We start from the raw sequence: 12,111 nt of genomic DNA, 5'->3' as shown, positions 1-12,111 counted from the left end.
TGATCAGTCCCACCGAAGTCACTAGAATGACTCGCCTGCTTAAAGTTAGGCACGTGTTTTGAGCACCTTGCTGAATTAGGTCTAAATTCTTAAAGAAAAGATTATGGTGTAAATGGACCAAAGTTCAGGAGATTTCAGAGCCAAGGCTTCCTCTCCATCCTGTGCTCTCCTGCTATCCTGAGATCTCCTAGCATTATGGATACTCCACTGTAAAGCACTGTGACATCTGGACGTAATGGTGAGTTCATGTTACTAGGCTTGTTCCTTCTTGTCCATTTTCAGGGTAGTGTATTGTCTTTGGGGTTGCTGTCTTCCTCTTGTGATTCTCTTCTCATTCTCCCCTTTGATTTCTCTGCTTCCCTGCACCCTCTTACCGCAACTTCTGATCTCTGTTTAAAAAGGAAGCTGAGAAGTTGTCAGGCCTGGTGAAGTTGATACGTTCAACAACTCAGTCTTAACATGTTTGGTTTGTTGTCTTTATAGTGGACTGCACCTTTTCCTGTACTTACCCCCACTACTAGCAAGGGGCTTGTCAGTTTCAATCAGAGTGCATAATGATTTTGTCACCTGCTTCTGACTCCTCAAGGCCCCAGTCCTGCAACTGATAGTTCATGACATGCACGGCTGTGTTGGCACTGAGCCCTATTGAAATCAGTGGGGCTCCATGCAGGCACAGCAGTCTGTCCCTGTGCTGTCAAATACAGGATTGGAGCCTTAATGTGCTTTCTCTGATGTTCATATGTTGTTCAGGATTCAGTACCCAGTGCTCAGGCACCCAGGTGATGGGTATAGTATAAGAACCTAAACAGAATAAGAAAAGTATGTATTTTTACCCCAGGAATGTTAGTTCCCCTGTATTATAAACATGTTATGACTGACCTATAAAGCAGAACTGAATTTATGCGGAGAAAGTCCTAATGTACATGGATGTGTATTTGCTTTGACATGAGATCCTCCATCAATTTACGCTTGGGGCCAAGTGCTATTCTTTTGCAGAAGAGAGGATGCATTGTGGGGGGTGAGGAATAAGTATTTTGAGTGTGCCAAGATTTGTCTGGCTATTGCTGATAGTTCCTGCCTTGAATTTAACCCATGTGACACCCCTTTTGGCATTCCTCTGTTTCAGGCACAGAGGCTATGAGGATCCATGAGATAGGTACCCTCTGGGGAACATTAGATCCTCAGGGATCACATTTCCAGTGCAGTGCCCCTGAACCGCACGGCTCCTTTCACTTTCGGGAGGAAAAATGCATGCACGTTTGAGAACTGAATTTTGTACTTAATTCCTAGTGCAGCACTAAATAAAAGCAACAAATAAGGCCGGACATTTCCAGGATGTCACAGATGTATCATCTTGTGAATAACATGATTGCCTCGCACCAGAATCTTCCATTAGCATAACATTCATCCATGTGTCAGACTGGAGGTGACTGTGTGTGAGAGAGAGAGCCATGCAATGGAGAAAGCTGCCTTACAGCTGGAGTGCCTTGCACAGTCAGAACAGCTTGCACTTCTCCTACCTCCTCTCTGCTTCTGATGTGTGTGTGTATGTGCGTGTGTACTTAAACCTGTCATCTTTTCTTATCCCACCCAAGCAGATGGCTTTCATGTTAAGTGGTTATTATTAACTGCATGATCAGTTTACACCAGCTTTATCTAGGCAAATCACCTAAGTCAAACATTGAGAGAAAGAGGCTGGCCCGGAGACCTCTGTCAAAGCCATTTAGAAGCATAGTGGCAATTAATAATCCTGTGGAATCCAGTGAACTGGCACCTTGGGAGCAGTCAGAGTATTCTTAGAAGGATTAACCTCGGTAAATATTTATATATTCTCTGCCAGCACTTAACGTGGGAGAAGTTATAGGAAATCTAAGATTGGTGCATAAGTATTTGTAGGAGGAAGATCATTAGGGTTAGACTATATACTCCCTCCTTGTTAAACAACAAAAATGTCAGTGTCCAGCTTTAAAAGAGACATCTGTGCTCGCAGAAGGTTGGTTTTGTGTTTGGCTTCTCTAGGGTTGAACTAAGGGAGCATTCAGTGCAAACAAGCCACCTCAACTCTGCTGCTCAACTGTGCTGTCTTGGAAGGTATTTTTAAATGACAAATTGCTTCATAAATTTCAGTTTGAGACAGAATAGCTTGCAAAGCGATAAAATACAGCACATTGGAAGTACTGAGCTGGCATTAACTATTAAACCACAAGGGCAGACTCACTAAACCCAAAGGGGGCCTAGATGAACCCCCAAGAGCAGGGCCCCAAACTTACGTGGGTTTTAAGGTTTGACGAGACTCTGGCATGGAGGCCTGTTTAGCAAACCATCCAAATGTGTAGATACTTATCTAAAGGTTTCCTAAATTATCCAAACCTGTGGCTCTCTCTCTACCCTATGAGGTCCTGTCTTTCTCACCTGCAATTGGTAATGTGTGACTCTGGGGCATAAGAGGGGAGTAGATCACTCCTGTGTATTTCAATTGTGTGTTCCATATAAACTCTCAGAGCACTTTGCAAACCATTCATCAAGCTTCACAACACCCCACATGCTAAGATTATGTAAGTGGTGGAATCCTCAGTTTACAGATGGGGAACTGGGGCACAGAGGTTGAGTGATTTGCTCCAGGTCACACAGCAAACTTAAGGCATAGCTGGGAGTAGAACCCAATCTGATGACTCCACATCTTGTGCTTTTGCTACAGGGCTCCCAGAAAGGAGGGGTGGACCAATCCACAGTACTCTTATCAAGAGGACCCGCTCAATAGGTCTAGAGCTTCCAACCCCCTGATCCAGCCTTTAAACTGCCACTATTAAATGACAATAGATTTGAGAATTGCTAGCTATTAAAAGTTTTACGTTGGGTGACCAGAGAGCAAGTGTGGAGAAATTGGTACGGGGTGGAAGGTAATAGGCACCTGTACAAAACAAAGCCCCAAATATTGGGACTGTCCCTAAAAAATTGGGACATCTCATCACCCTAGTTTTATGTAGTATTATCATTTATTTGATGTTTTAAAGAGAATAAAAAACAAATGATCCCTGCCCTGAAGTGCTTACCTTGCAAATAAGACAAACGTAAAATATGGAGATGAGAAAGTAAGAAGGCTGGGGAAGGTGGGATGATAGTTAAACAAATGGAAATGTGAATCCCAGACCAAGCAAATCTTAAATGTTCTGATATTTTAAAATAGAAACTAGGTGTGTGTGTGGGCGGGGGAGTGGGCTCAGGAATAGAAGCCATTGTTAGAGATCAAGAGAAAATAGGTTTTGAAAAGGAAGGAAGATAGGACAATTTGTGTTTGCAGTCAGGGGGTTGTTGTTTCAGGGATATGGATCAGATAACATGCATTATTGGTCATTGTAGAGTGACATAGGTTTATAAACAGTAAGTGAGGCATCATGTGGTGACGACCTCATCCAGTAAGAGAGAAAATTCAGGATGGCCTGTGCTTCATCAAAATTGTTTTATTTGGCATTTCTTGCTTCTGCCCTCCTCTTGCCTGAACTCTGCCTTTGTTCTAATTCATAGTCTCTCACTCTTCCTGACCTCCACCTTTTTACATTTGATTCAGGCCCATCTTCTCTCTACTTTTGACAAAAGGCAAGAATATGTTTTCATTTCTCTCCACACACAAATGTCACAAAAATGACTGCCTTCACCTGCTCTTTTGTAACCAGCAGAAGCCCTGCAAATTTTTCCTAAGCAAAGAGCTTATTATTTCTCATTGAAGACTAATGCTGAGCACCAAAATCATCTTAAAGTCCCTCCTCTCCCCACCTCCCGCTTATGATGTGTTAATTCAAAACCATTTTGTGATGAGGAGTTTGCTCTAGGAAGGCTTCATCATAAATGGATTATTTCTAGTGAGTCTGTCTGATTTGAAAAGAGGAGACTTGTATAGAAACGCCACCTCAGTCTTCACTATAAAGTGTTGCTGAAATAGAGTATATTTATTCTACAGAAGCCAGTTAGTGGACTCTAATAACTTGATTAATTTTTTGATTGAAGTGAAACTATTGAATGTCTGAAATATAATCGTTGAAGTTAAAACCCAAACTGCAACTAAAAACAACTCTAGGTGGTTTGGAGGCTAGGTTTGTTTTGATGTGTAGGGTTTTTGAGACCTCAGCATTAACAGGACACAGTTGTGATGCAATGTTGCCTTAATGTCACGAGGATGTGCTTTAGTATTCTAGTTTTTCTTTTGAATAAATATTTGCACTTGTAGTTTTTAAAACTTCTTCAGAGCCAAGGAAACAGTAAGTAAAATATTTTTCTATCCCAGCTGTTGTGCATGGAAAGCTGCATTCGCCTTTCAGACAGTGTTAGTGGACTGGTATTCAGAAGCCGTTTCAAATTCTGGGTCTGCCACAGTTTGAATCTGTGACCTTGGGCACGTCACTTAGGTGCTTTTGAAGATATTATTGTAAGGCCCATTGTCAAAAATGACTTAAGCAGTTAGGAATCTAAGTCTTATTGAAAGTTAATAGGGCTTAAGTAACTTTTGAAAATTTTACCCCCAGTTTCTTTTTGCAAGTTTCTCATCTGTAAAAGGGGGAAAATTTTCCCTGCCCTAGCTTAGTGGCTGTTCCAACGAGCTTATAATATCGTACAGTGCTAGCTCAGACCAGGGCTGTTGTGCTGGGGCCTCTAGGTGCTACTGTTGTAAGAGAATGAAAATAGTACTGCATTTTTTATCCTTATCTGTCCCTGGCAACAAGCTGCATGTAGCCACAGGAGAAAGCAGTAGCAGCTCAGTATTGTGTCATTTTCATTAAAAAATAAATGCATGAGTTAGCCATGTTGCTGCCTGGGCAGGGCTGGAACCTGAAGTGCTCTGTCTCTCCAGGTAACTGGGGCAGCATAAAGTGTCCCAACCTTACATGGAAAGGTTAGTTCAGTTTCCATGGCCCATTCTGGCTTTCGTCATTGCTGAGATTTCTAGTTGTGAAGTTGGTTTCTGGGGTATGGATGCCAAACAGTAGGGCCAAACAGCCATCAGAGGTTGGTGGTTTTCAGTTGCTTCCAACCAAGGCTGGATTTGTGCTGGCAAGCTGGAAGAGAAAGGCCTCTCGGTCAGGGCTTGACTCTTCCATTCTCTTTTGAGCTGCAGTTCCAGGCGTTCACATGCTGAAAAGCATGTCCTACAAAATATAAATCGTGAAACTCCACTGGAAATTAAAACCTGCATTTTGTAGAATCATTTTGAGCCTCCTGTAGGTAGCCAAAATTGTGTCTCTACAGCTTGTGCCACTAAGATCAGTGTCACAGCTACTCAGCCACTCTGCAGCTGCAATTTATATTAGCAATTAGAACTTTAATATTAAGTTCTTTAAATACTATGTCATTTACAGCCTAGATGACACCGAACAAGAGCATTGTGAGGTTTCGGGAGTAGGCTGAATCCCATAGCTGGGACAGTTATTTTCAGACCAAAGGTGAGATGGGGAGTAAACTATTTAAGTCGAAGAGGTGCTCTCTATCAAGACTGGGTTTAGACACACAGTGGGGAGGAGGAAAACTTGTCTCTGCTGCTAGCTGTAGTGTATTTCTTCAAAGACAGAGAACTGCTGTCTCATGGCTTAGCAATCCTGGATATGCAAAGCAAATATTGATCTATTAGAAGTTGTGATTGACACTTATAAAAATCATAATGGATGCAACTACTGTGTGATCTTGAATATTTTTTGAAGCATTCTATAAAATGCATGAACATATCTGCTAACCAGAGGCTCTAATGAGAAGGTAGCACAAAACAGGTGCTTACCAAGTGCTGTGTTTACGAGTAGGAACAGATACTTATCAAAAGTGTTTCACAGGGTCAAGAGAATTTGGAAACACGGCTGAGATTTTCAATTGAGGCTAAAGGAGTTAGGCACCCAGATCCTGATTTAGTCAGAGTTGAGTGCCTCACTCCTTTGAAAAGCCCAATCCAATTCTGTTAATTTCTTCTCCTCATTTGTTGAGGGTGTTCATCACCTCTCACAATTCGGCACTTAGGGCAAGGAAAAATGTATCCAGTAGCTCTTTAGAATGGTGCTACGATTGCCTAAATTTTACCTTTAAGTGGGTTGTTTTCTTTCTCCTGACAGATTACAACAGCAGTGACCTAAAAACAGCTTGCCGAAAGCACGAACTTTTCGTTAGCTTCCAAGATTTGGGATGGCAGGTGTGTGATGTTTCTCTCTGAGTAAGCTAGATACTTATGAAATATTATCTAAACAATGGTATGGTAATTCCAGTAGACACTACTGGCACGCTTCAAAATGACCCTTGTGCCACCACATTAAAACTAGTCATTGGGGAGATCAAATATTGAGAGCTTTGGGATTCGATAGATCCCCAAGGGAGTTTGGTGTATCTTAAGATATTTAATATTTCACATGGTATTGTATTATGCAGCCCTATTGCTGGACAGCAGGATCGTAATGAGGCCTGTAGATCCAGTCTGAGACCCAGTGTGCACATAGAAAAACTGATTTTAGTTAAACTAGTGCAACTACCAGTTTGGTTTAAACCGGCTATAAAGTGTGTTCACACAATAGGTTTGCACTGGTTTAACTAAATTGATTGATCTAAAATTGTTTTTTAAACCACTAAGTTTTTGTGAGCAGGGCTGTTCCTGGGCCACAAAATGTCAAACTGGAACCCTTTCAAAGAATTATTTTTTTTCATAGATTTTTCTCATCTGTTTGAAATTTTGGAGCACTTTTGTAACAGATAAAGAATTAATGTAAATCAAGGGCTAGTTGGTGATAGCTAAAATCTTTGAGACTATAATTCAGTTCAAACCTTTCTGACCCCATACACAAGTGTACTCATCCTGGGAGCACAGAAGGGGGGTATTGTGTAGCTTGCACACAATTCCAGCATAGTTCTACAACCGGCACTGCGTCACCCTGGAAGCTGGCCAATTTACTAAGATGTAGCCAAGGCTTAAATTCAAATGGATCACAACCCAGAACTACTTCTGGAGGCTGCCATCCTGTTCAGAGTCCCTTTTAAAAAAAAAAGTAAAGTTGTCAGAAAACCGTCAGCATAGGACCTGCATGTAACCAATATACTGAGTCTGCAGCCAACCTGAAACAGTAGCTCTGGGAGGTGTGAACTGCCCAAACTCATCTCACTGTCCTGTTAACCCATACCCCATGATGTTTTAAAGGTCAGTGTTAACGTTCACTGCTGCTCGAAACCAGCTGAGGAGGGGGATTATAATATGAAGAACAGAGTTACCAAGAGTGACATTGTAAATGAAGCATTATGGGTGGGTGGCAAGAGACCCACTCCTTTCCCCTTCAATCTGATCTGTGGAGCTGAAGCAGACCCTAGGGCGGCAAGGGAAGGCAGATGAGCTGAGTGCAGCAGGGCCTTCAAGCTTGTTCTCCTCCCACCAGATTGAATACTCGGAGTTATGGGGGAATGTAGGTCAGGTAGCTTCTTCACTGGCTCATGGAGGCTGCTGCTTCTCCCACGGCACCTGTTATACTTAGGTCATGGTTTTTAAGTTTCTCTTCACAAGCATGAGGGCTAGATGCTTGCTTTTCACAAAGAAAGCTTTTGGTTTCTTCACATGATGGGAGTTAATGCTATATACCTTAATCAAGCCCTACCCATGGCTATGTCTAAAAGATGATGATCAAGCATGTGCCAGTGGTTAACATCTACAAGTAATTACTCAAAGAGGTAACACGTACGATGGCATCACTATTTTTATTCTAAACCTTGAGCCCAAGGTTTAATTCAAATTGTATGTTTGGCAATTCAGCACCCAACAATCAAATTTATAACAGGTAGCTTCCACAGTACCTGTAACTGTCCTTTTAAATAAGTATTAATATCTACTTTAGTTGAAGATACAGTGATTTGGAATAGCTAGTTGCTGGGGAAACAATCTCACAACTTGAATTTAAACACGTGCATCAGGAAAGTCATACTATGTGCATTAAAATTTGATGACAGGTGATGACGTTCATTTTAAATGCAGCATTCCAGAATGTTGAACAAAAGATAGCATTGGTGTGTGTACTTAATGTACAATGTTAACATCTTAAGCAAATAGGATATAGGTAGGAAGCGGTACTTCTGTACTTCAGTCATGTTTCTTCAAGGGTGAGAAAAATAAGGTTTTTTTGTTTTGTTTTTTTCCTACAGCACTCAAATTATATGCTACCATTTCAAATGCCAAATATATTACCTTCTCTTCTGTAGCGTATCAGGGCTCTCAGAATTTTCAACCAGATTACAGAAGTGGTGAGAACTTTTTTTGTGTGTGCAGCACTTCAAAGAAAACTCAGACTCTTGTGGGAAGTTTTCCATGGACAAATTTAAATTAAAAACAGCACCGCAGTGGCTAATGGGTGCCCTATGCTCCCATTCTCTATGGATGCTTTCTGGAAGGACTAAATCTCCCTAGATACATTTTTAGCCCTTTTGGTGAGTACAGGGAGTGTAGCATCAGAGTCCCTGGCTTTTGTATATCATGGGAGATGCAGTCCCAGCTAGAGAGCCCAACCCCAAGAGTGAAAGTGTAAGGCACTGTGGTGCCATTTTTTAATCCAAATTTTAGTTTTTGATCAAAATAATGTTTTCCATGCAAAGCTGACACTTTATCACAATTTTGACAAAACCCCAACAACAGGCCTAATTGTGTACTGTTACCCCTATATGCCATCTGTTACAAAAATCAAACAGGCAACTTTAATTCCACTGAAATATTTTCTTTTTATTTCCTAACAAAGGATTGGATAATTGCACCAAAAGGCTATGCAGCAAACTACTGTGATGGAGAATGCTCTTTCCCACTCAATGCACACATGAATGCCACCAATCATGCCATTGTACAAACTTTGGTGAGTATATAGAAAGACTTGTGCTAAACTACATTGAAGTTGGAGATCAGATTAGTTGGTACAATCAAACTGTTTTCTTTTTTGAAACAGGTTCATCTTATGAATCCTGAATACGTTCCCAAACCCTGTTGTGCACCTACCAAACTAAATGCCATATCCGTTCTTTACTTTGATGATAACTCCAACGTTATTTTGAAAAAATATAGGAATATGGTAGTAAGAGCGTGTGGGTGTCACTGACACACAAACATTCTTCACCCAGACCTACTGTGCAATTCTACCATGAACTTCTAGATTATACCTACCTGACCTTGGAGAAAGTCGAGATGAAGCAGACTTCCAAAACACAATGTGTGCGCCTTATTAGGGGAAACAGCAGGATACATCTTCATTGACATACACTCACTTTGTAATGGGAACAGGTGCTGGATTTTTAAAAAAAAAATGGATGTACAGCATGGCAGTCTTTCTGATCTGCAAGGCTTGCAAAAAAAGAAATCTGTCCTGACAAATTTTGTTAGCGTCAATCATTCTCTGTATGGTATTAAAGTCCCCTGAGAGTAGCAGAAACTTAAAACAGGAGCTTGACCTTGTCAGTTGGTCAGTCTGCAATTCAGTTTTACCAAACCAGCATTTGCTACATGTAAGCCTTGAAAAAGTGTCTCCTGTAGACAAAAAGCAAAGCTGTAGTAGTAAAATATAGAAATGAATGATTTTAATACCTTACTATCATGCATTTTATGTTAGGAAGTGCCTTCTATTTCAAGAATATAGTTGCTACATCAATATGAGTGGTTTCTTCCAGAGGCCAACTTGATAAAGAGCATCTTCAGTTGTGCCAAAGCAAGCCTTTGACCCTCTGCATTCTCCAAACACATATGCTGAACCATAGACTTGACTAGATATTTAACTGCACCATGTATTAGTTCCATAAGGAGAAAGCCACTCCCTACCTGGTGCTTTGAGATGAATGTTCCAACTAGGCAGTGAATTTCTAAATTTGTTCTTGAGCAGCTTCCCACCTTGTTTAGATTCTATAACTCCTGCAAGATGCATCAACTAAGCCTGTTCTGTTTTAGTCCAAAACATTCTTTGCTCCTAAACTGTACCACCCCAGAGGAGGCTGTAATCAGGACAGTTCTACAACTGTAAGTTTATACATAAATTTAGAAGCAGCTCCTGTGCTGGAGAGTGGATATGCAGTTAATGTAAAACTATCTGGCCAAAAAGGAAATTGCATTTAAGAAGTTGGTTTAAAGGATATATTCACATTTTAGCCATAGCTTCTAATAGACTAGTTTTATTCCCAACATTAATAGTAACAATGAATGTTTTGATCAATGTTAAAACTTGTATTAAATACACTTACCTCTAACTCTTGCATTTAAAAAGGCTTCTTGTAAATATAAGCTATAATTTATTACAGTTGTCATCCTTGTGCTGTAACATTTATAGAAAGACTGGGCTTTTTAAAAAAAAGTTTTTATTTCGAAAGTCTCAGTGTAAACAATTGTACTACTTTGATTTTATACAAGAAACTCATGAGCCAACGCTTGGGCTGCTACTCATGAGATTGTGCTTCACAACAGTTTTAAAAAACATTAATAAAGGCTTCCTTTAAGGCAGATGTATACACATTTTATCTAATACATCTGCCAGACACTATTTAGCCCTCATTGTACACTTTCCATGCTTACACATCATTTTTAGTTTGAACAGAACCTGTGATCCTTGCCAGAAGGAGTAAGTTACTGATGTAAAGATAATTTTTACTATTACATATGGACACAAAACAACAGCTTGACTTAGAGTAAAGTGTTGACATATGTAATTCCCAGAGATGACCATGAATTTTGATGCATGAATGTGGGCAGAATTTAGCCCCTTAGAAGAAAAGATACAACTACATTAGCAAGCTAACGGTAGCTGCATTGTAAATTCTTTGGCTTTAATGTATTAGAACACCTCACACAATCAGGTCATCGTTCAAGGCAACGAAGCGTATGGTCCTCCCATTCAAAGGTAGCAACAGGAACATTTGGAAGCGCTCGAGAGGAACTGAACTGGTATTGTAGAAGAGTTTTGCTTCCATTTTAAGGAACAAGAAACACTTTTGAAGTATCAGTCTGCTTATTAAATAAACCATGAGTTCATCTGCTCCTGCTGCTTAAGTCAGATGAGTGGTTCTAGCAGTAAACTGGGGCAAGAGAAATATGGTACAGAAAATTGTTTGCAACCAGTTATTCCTAAATATGTTAAAGAGGTAGACATCTCTTGGAAAATAATTAAGTGGTTGTTATGATAGCATCCTCTCCTCTCGTATTGAAGAGAAATGTCTTGTATGAACTGTTATAAAATCCCTCATCTGCTATGGCATCAGTAATATTCAGGCACATAGTAAAAGTACCACTATGGCTAGGGCCTCCCATAACTAAAGAAATATTAACAGGAAACAAGCAGCTAGTAGGTGCCTGGTATCTTCCAAAGGGGTGTGTTTTTTCTTTTTCAACCTCCCATTTCTTGACCAGCTGCTATATTAAGACATAGTTTTTAGCTTCAGTTGAAAAAGGCAACATTTATTAGCAGAGCTGTGGCTTGCACCTTTCTAGTAATGGTGGACACTTTGTAAGCTGTACTTTGGTAGCAAGCCTTTACCCAAATTCAACCTGAAGACAAAAATAGTTTACCCAGTCCCTTAACTTGATTTTCCTCATCTATTTTAGGCTCAAAGGAAACCATTTAGATCTCAACAGGGGAAGGTAGAAATACTGATGCTGAAAATACTCAATTTGCACAGTAACTACTTGTTACCAGTTTTCCTTAACAAACAATGGAAAAGTCAGTACAGTGTGGCTTTAAAACACACACACAAGGAAGATACCACAAGTCAGTACATTCAGTTTTCAAAAACAACAAAAAACCAATCCCACCATTTGAAAATCAATAGCATTAACTTGATTTAACTCTCCCCACTACTGTACAAGAACAGTCAGGGCAGAAGTATCCATGTGTGTTTTACAATTCATCCCTTGCCTGACGCAAAACAAACTTATGCAGTGTTTCAAGATCTCTGGCTCCATTGTGTTCACTGACTTTCTTCCCTCCTCGGAAAAGCAACAGTGTTGGATAACCATTCACCTTTAAGAGGGGGAACAAAAAACAAAATCATGTATCTTCAGTAGCATCCTTACAACACCAGCAGCCACCCTAAAGACTAGGGGCCAAACCCCAAACAGTATGCTTAGCAGTGCTTAACTTTAGGCCC

The 12,111-nt window shown here is 40.3% G+C and overlaps 2 protein-coding genes across 2 annotated transcripts in view; one reads left to right on the top strand and one right to left on the bottom strand.

The window, feature by feature from the left end:
- BMP6 (bone morphogenetic protein 6) overlaps nucleotides 1-11,984 on the top strand; it is a 163,817-nt gene extending 151,833 nt beyond the window's left edge. Inside the window, exons 5-7 of the mRNA XM_073332087.1 lie at nucleotides 6,090-6,166; nucleotides 8,736-8,846; nucleotides 8,937-11,984. Coding sequence (XP_073188188.1) covers nucleotides 6,090-6,166; nucleotides 8,736-8,846; nucleotides 8,937-9,086 — 338 coding nt within the window. The 3' untranslated portion in view covers nucleotides 9,087-11,984. The remainder of the gene's footprint in view (nucleotides 1-6,089; nucleotides 6,167-8,735; nucleotides 8,847-8,936) is intronic.
- TXNDC5 (thioredoxin domain containing 5) overlaps nucleotides 10,313-12,111 on the bottom strand; it is a 37,630-nt gene continuing 35,831 nt past the window's right edge. The window contains exon 10 of the mRNA XM_073332088.1: nucleotides 10,313-11,984. Coding sequence (XP_073188189.1) covers nucleotides 11,862-11,984 — 123 coding nt within the window. The 3' untranslated portion in view covers nucleotides 10,313-11,861. The remainder of the gene's footprint in view (nucleotides 11,985-12,111) is intronic.

The sequence above is a fragment of the Lepidochelys kempii genome, chromosome 2, assembly GCF_965140265.1.
Source record: "Lepidochelys kempii isolate rLepKem1 chromosome 2, rLepKem1.hap2, whole genome shotgun sequence".
Classification (NCBI taxonomy): Eukaryota; Metazoa; Chordata; order Testudines; family Cheloniidae; genus Lepidochelys; species Lepidochelys kempii.
Note: the sequence above shows the minus strand (reverse complement) of the source record. Positions and strands in the feature narration are given on the sequence as shown.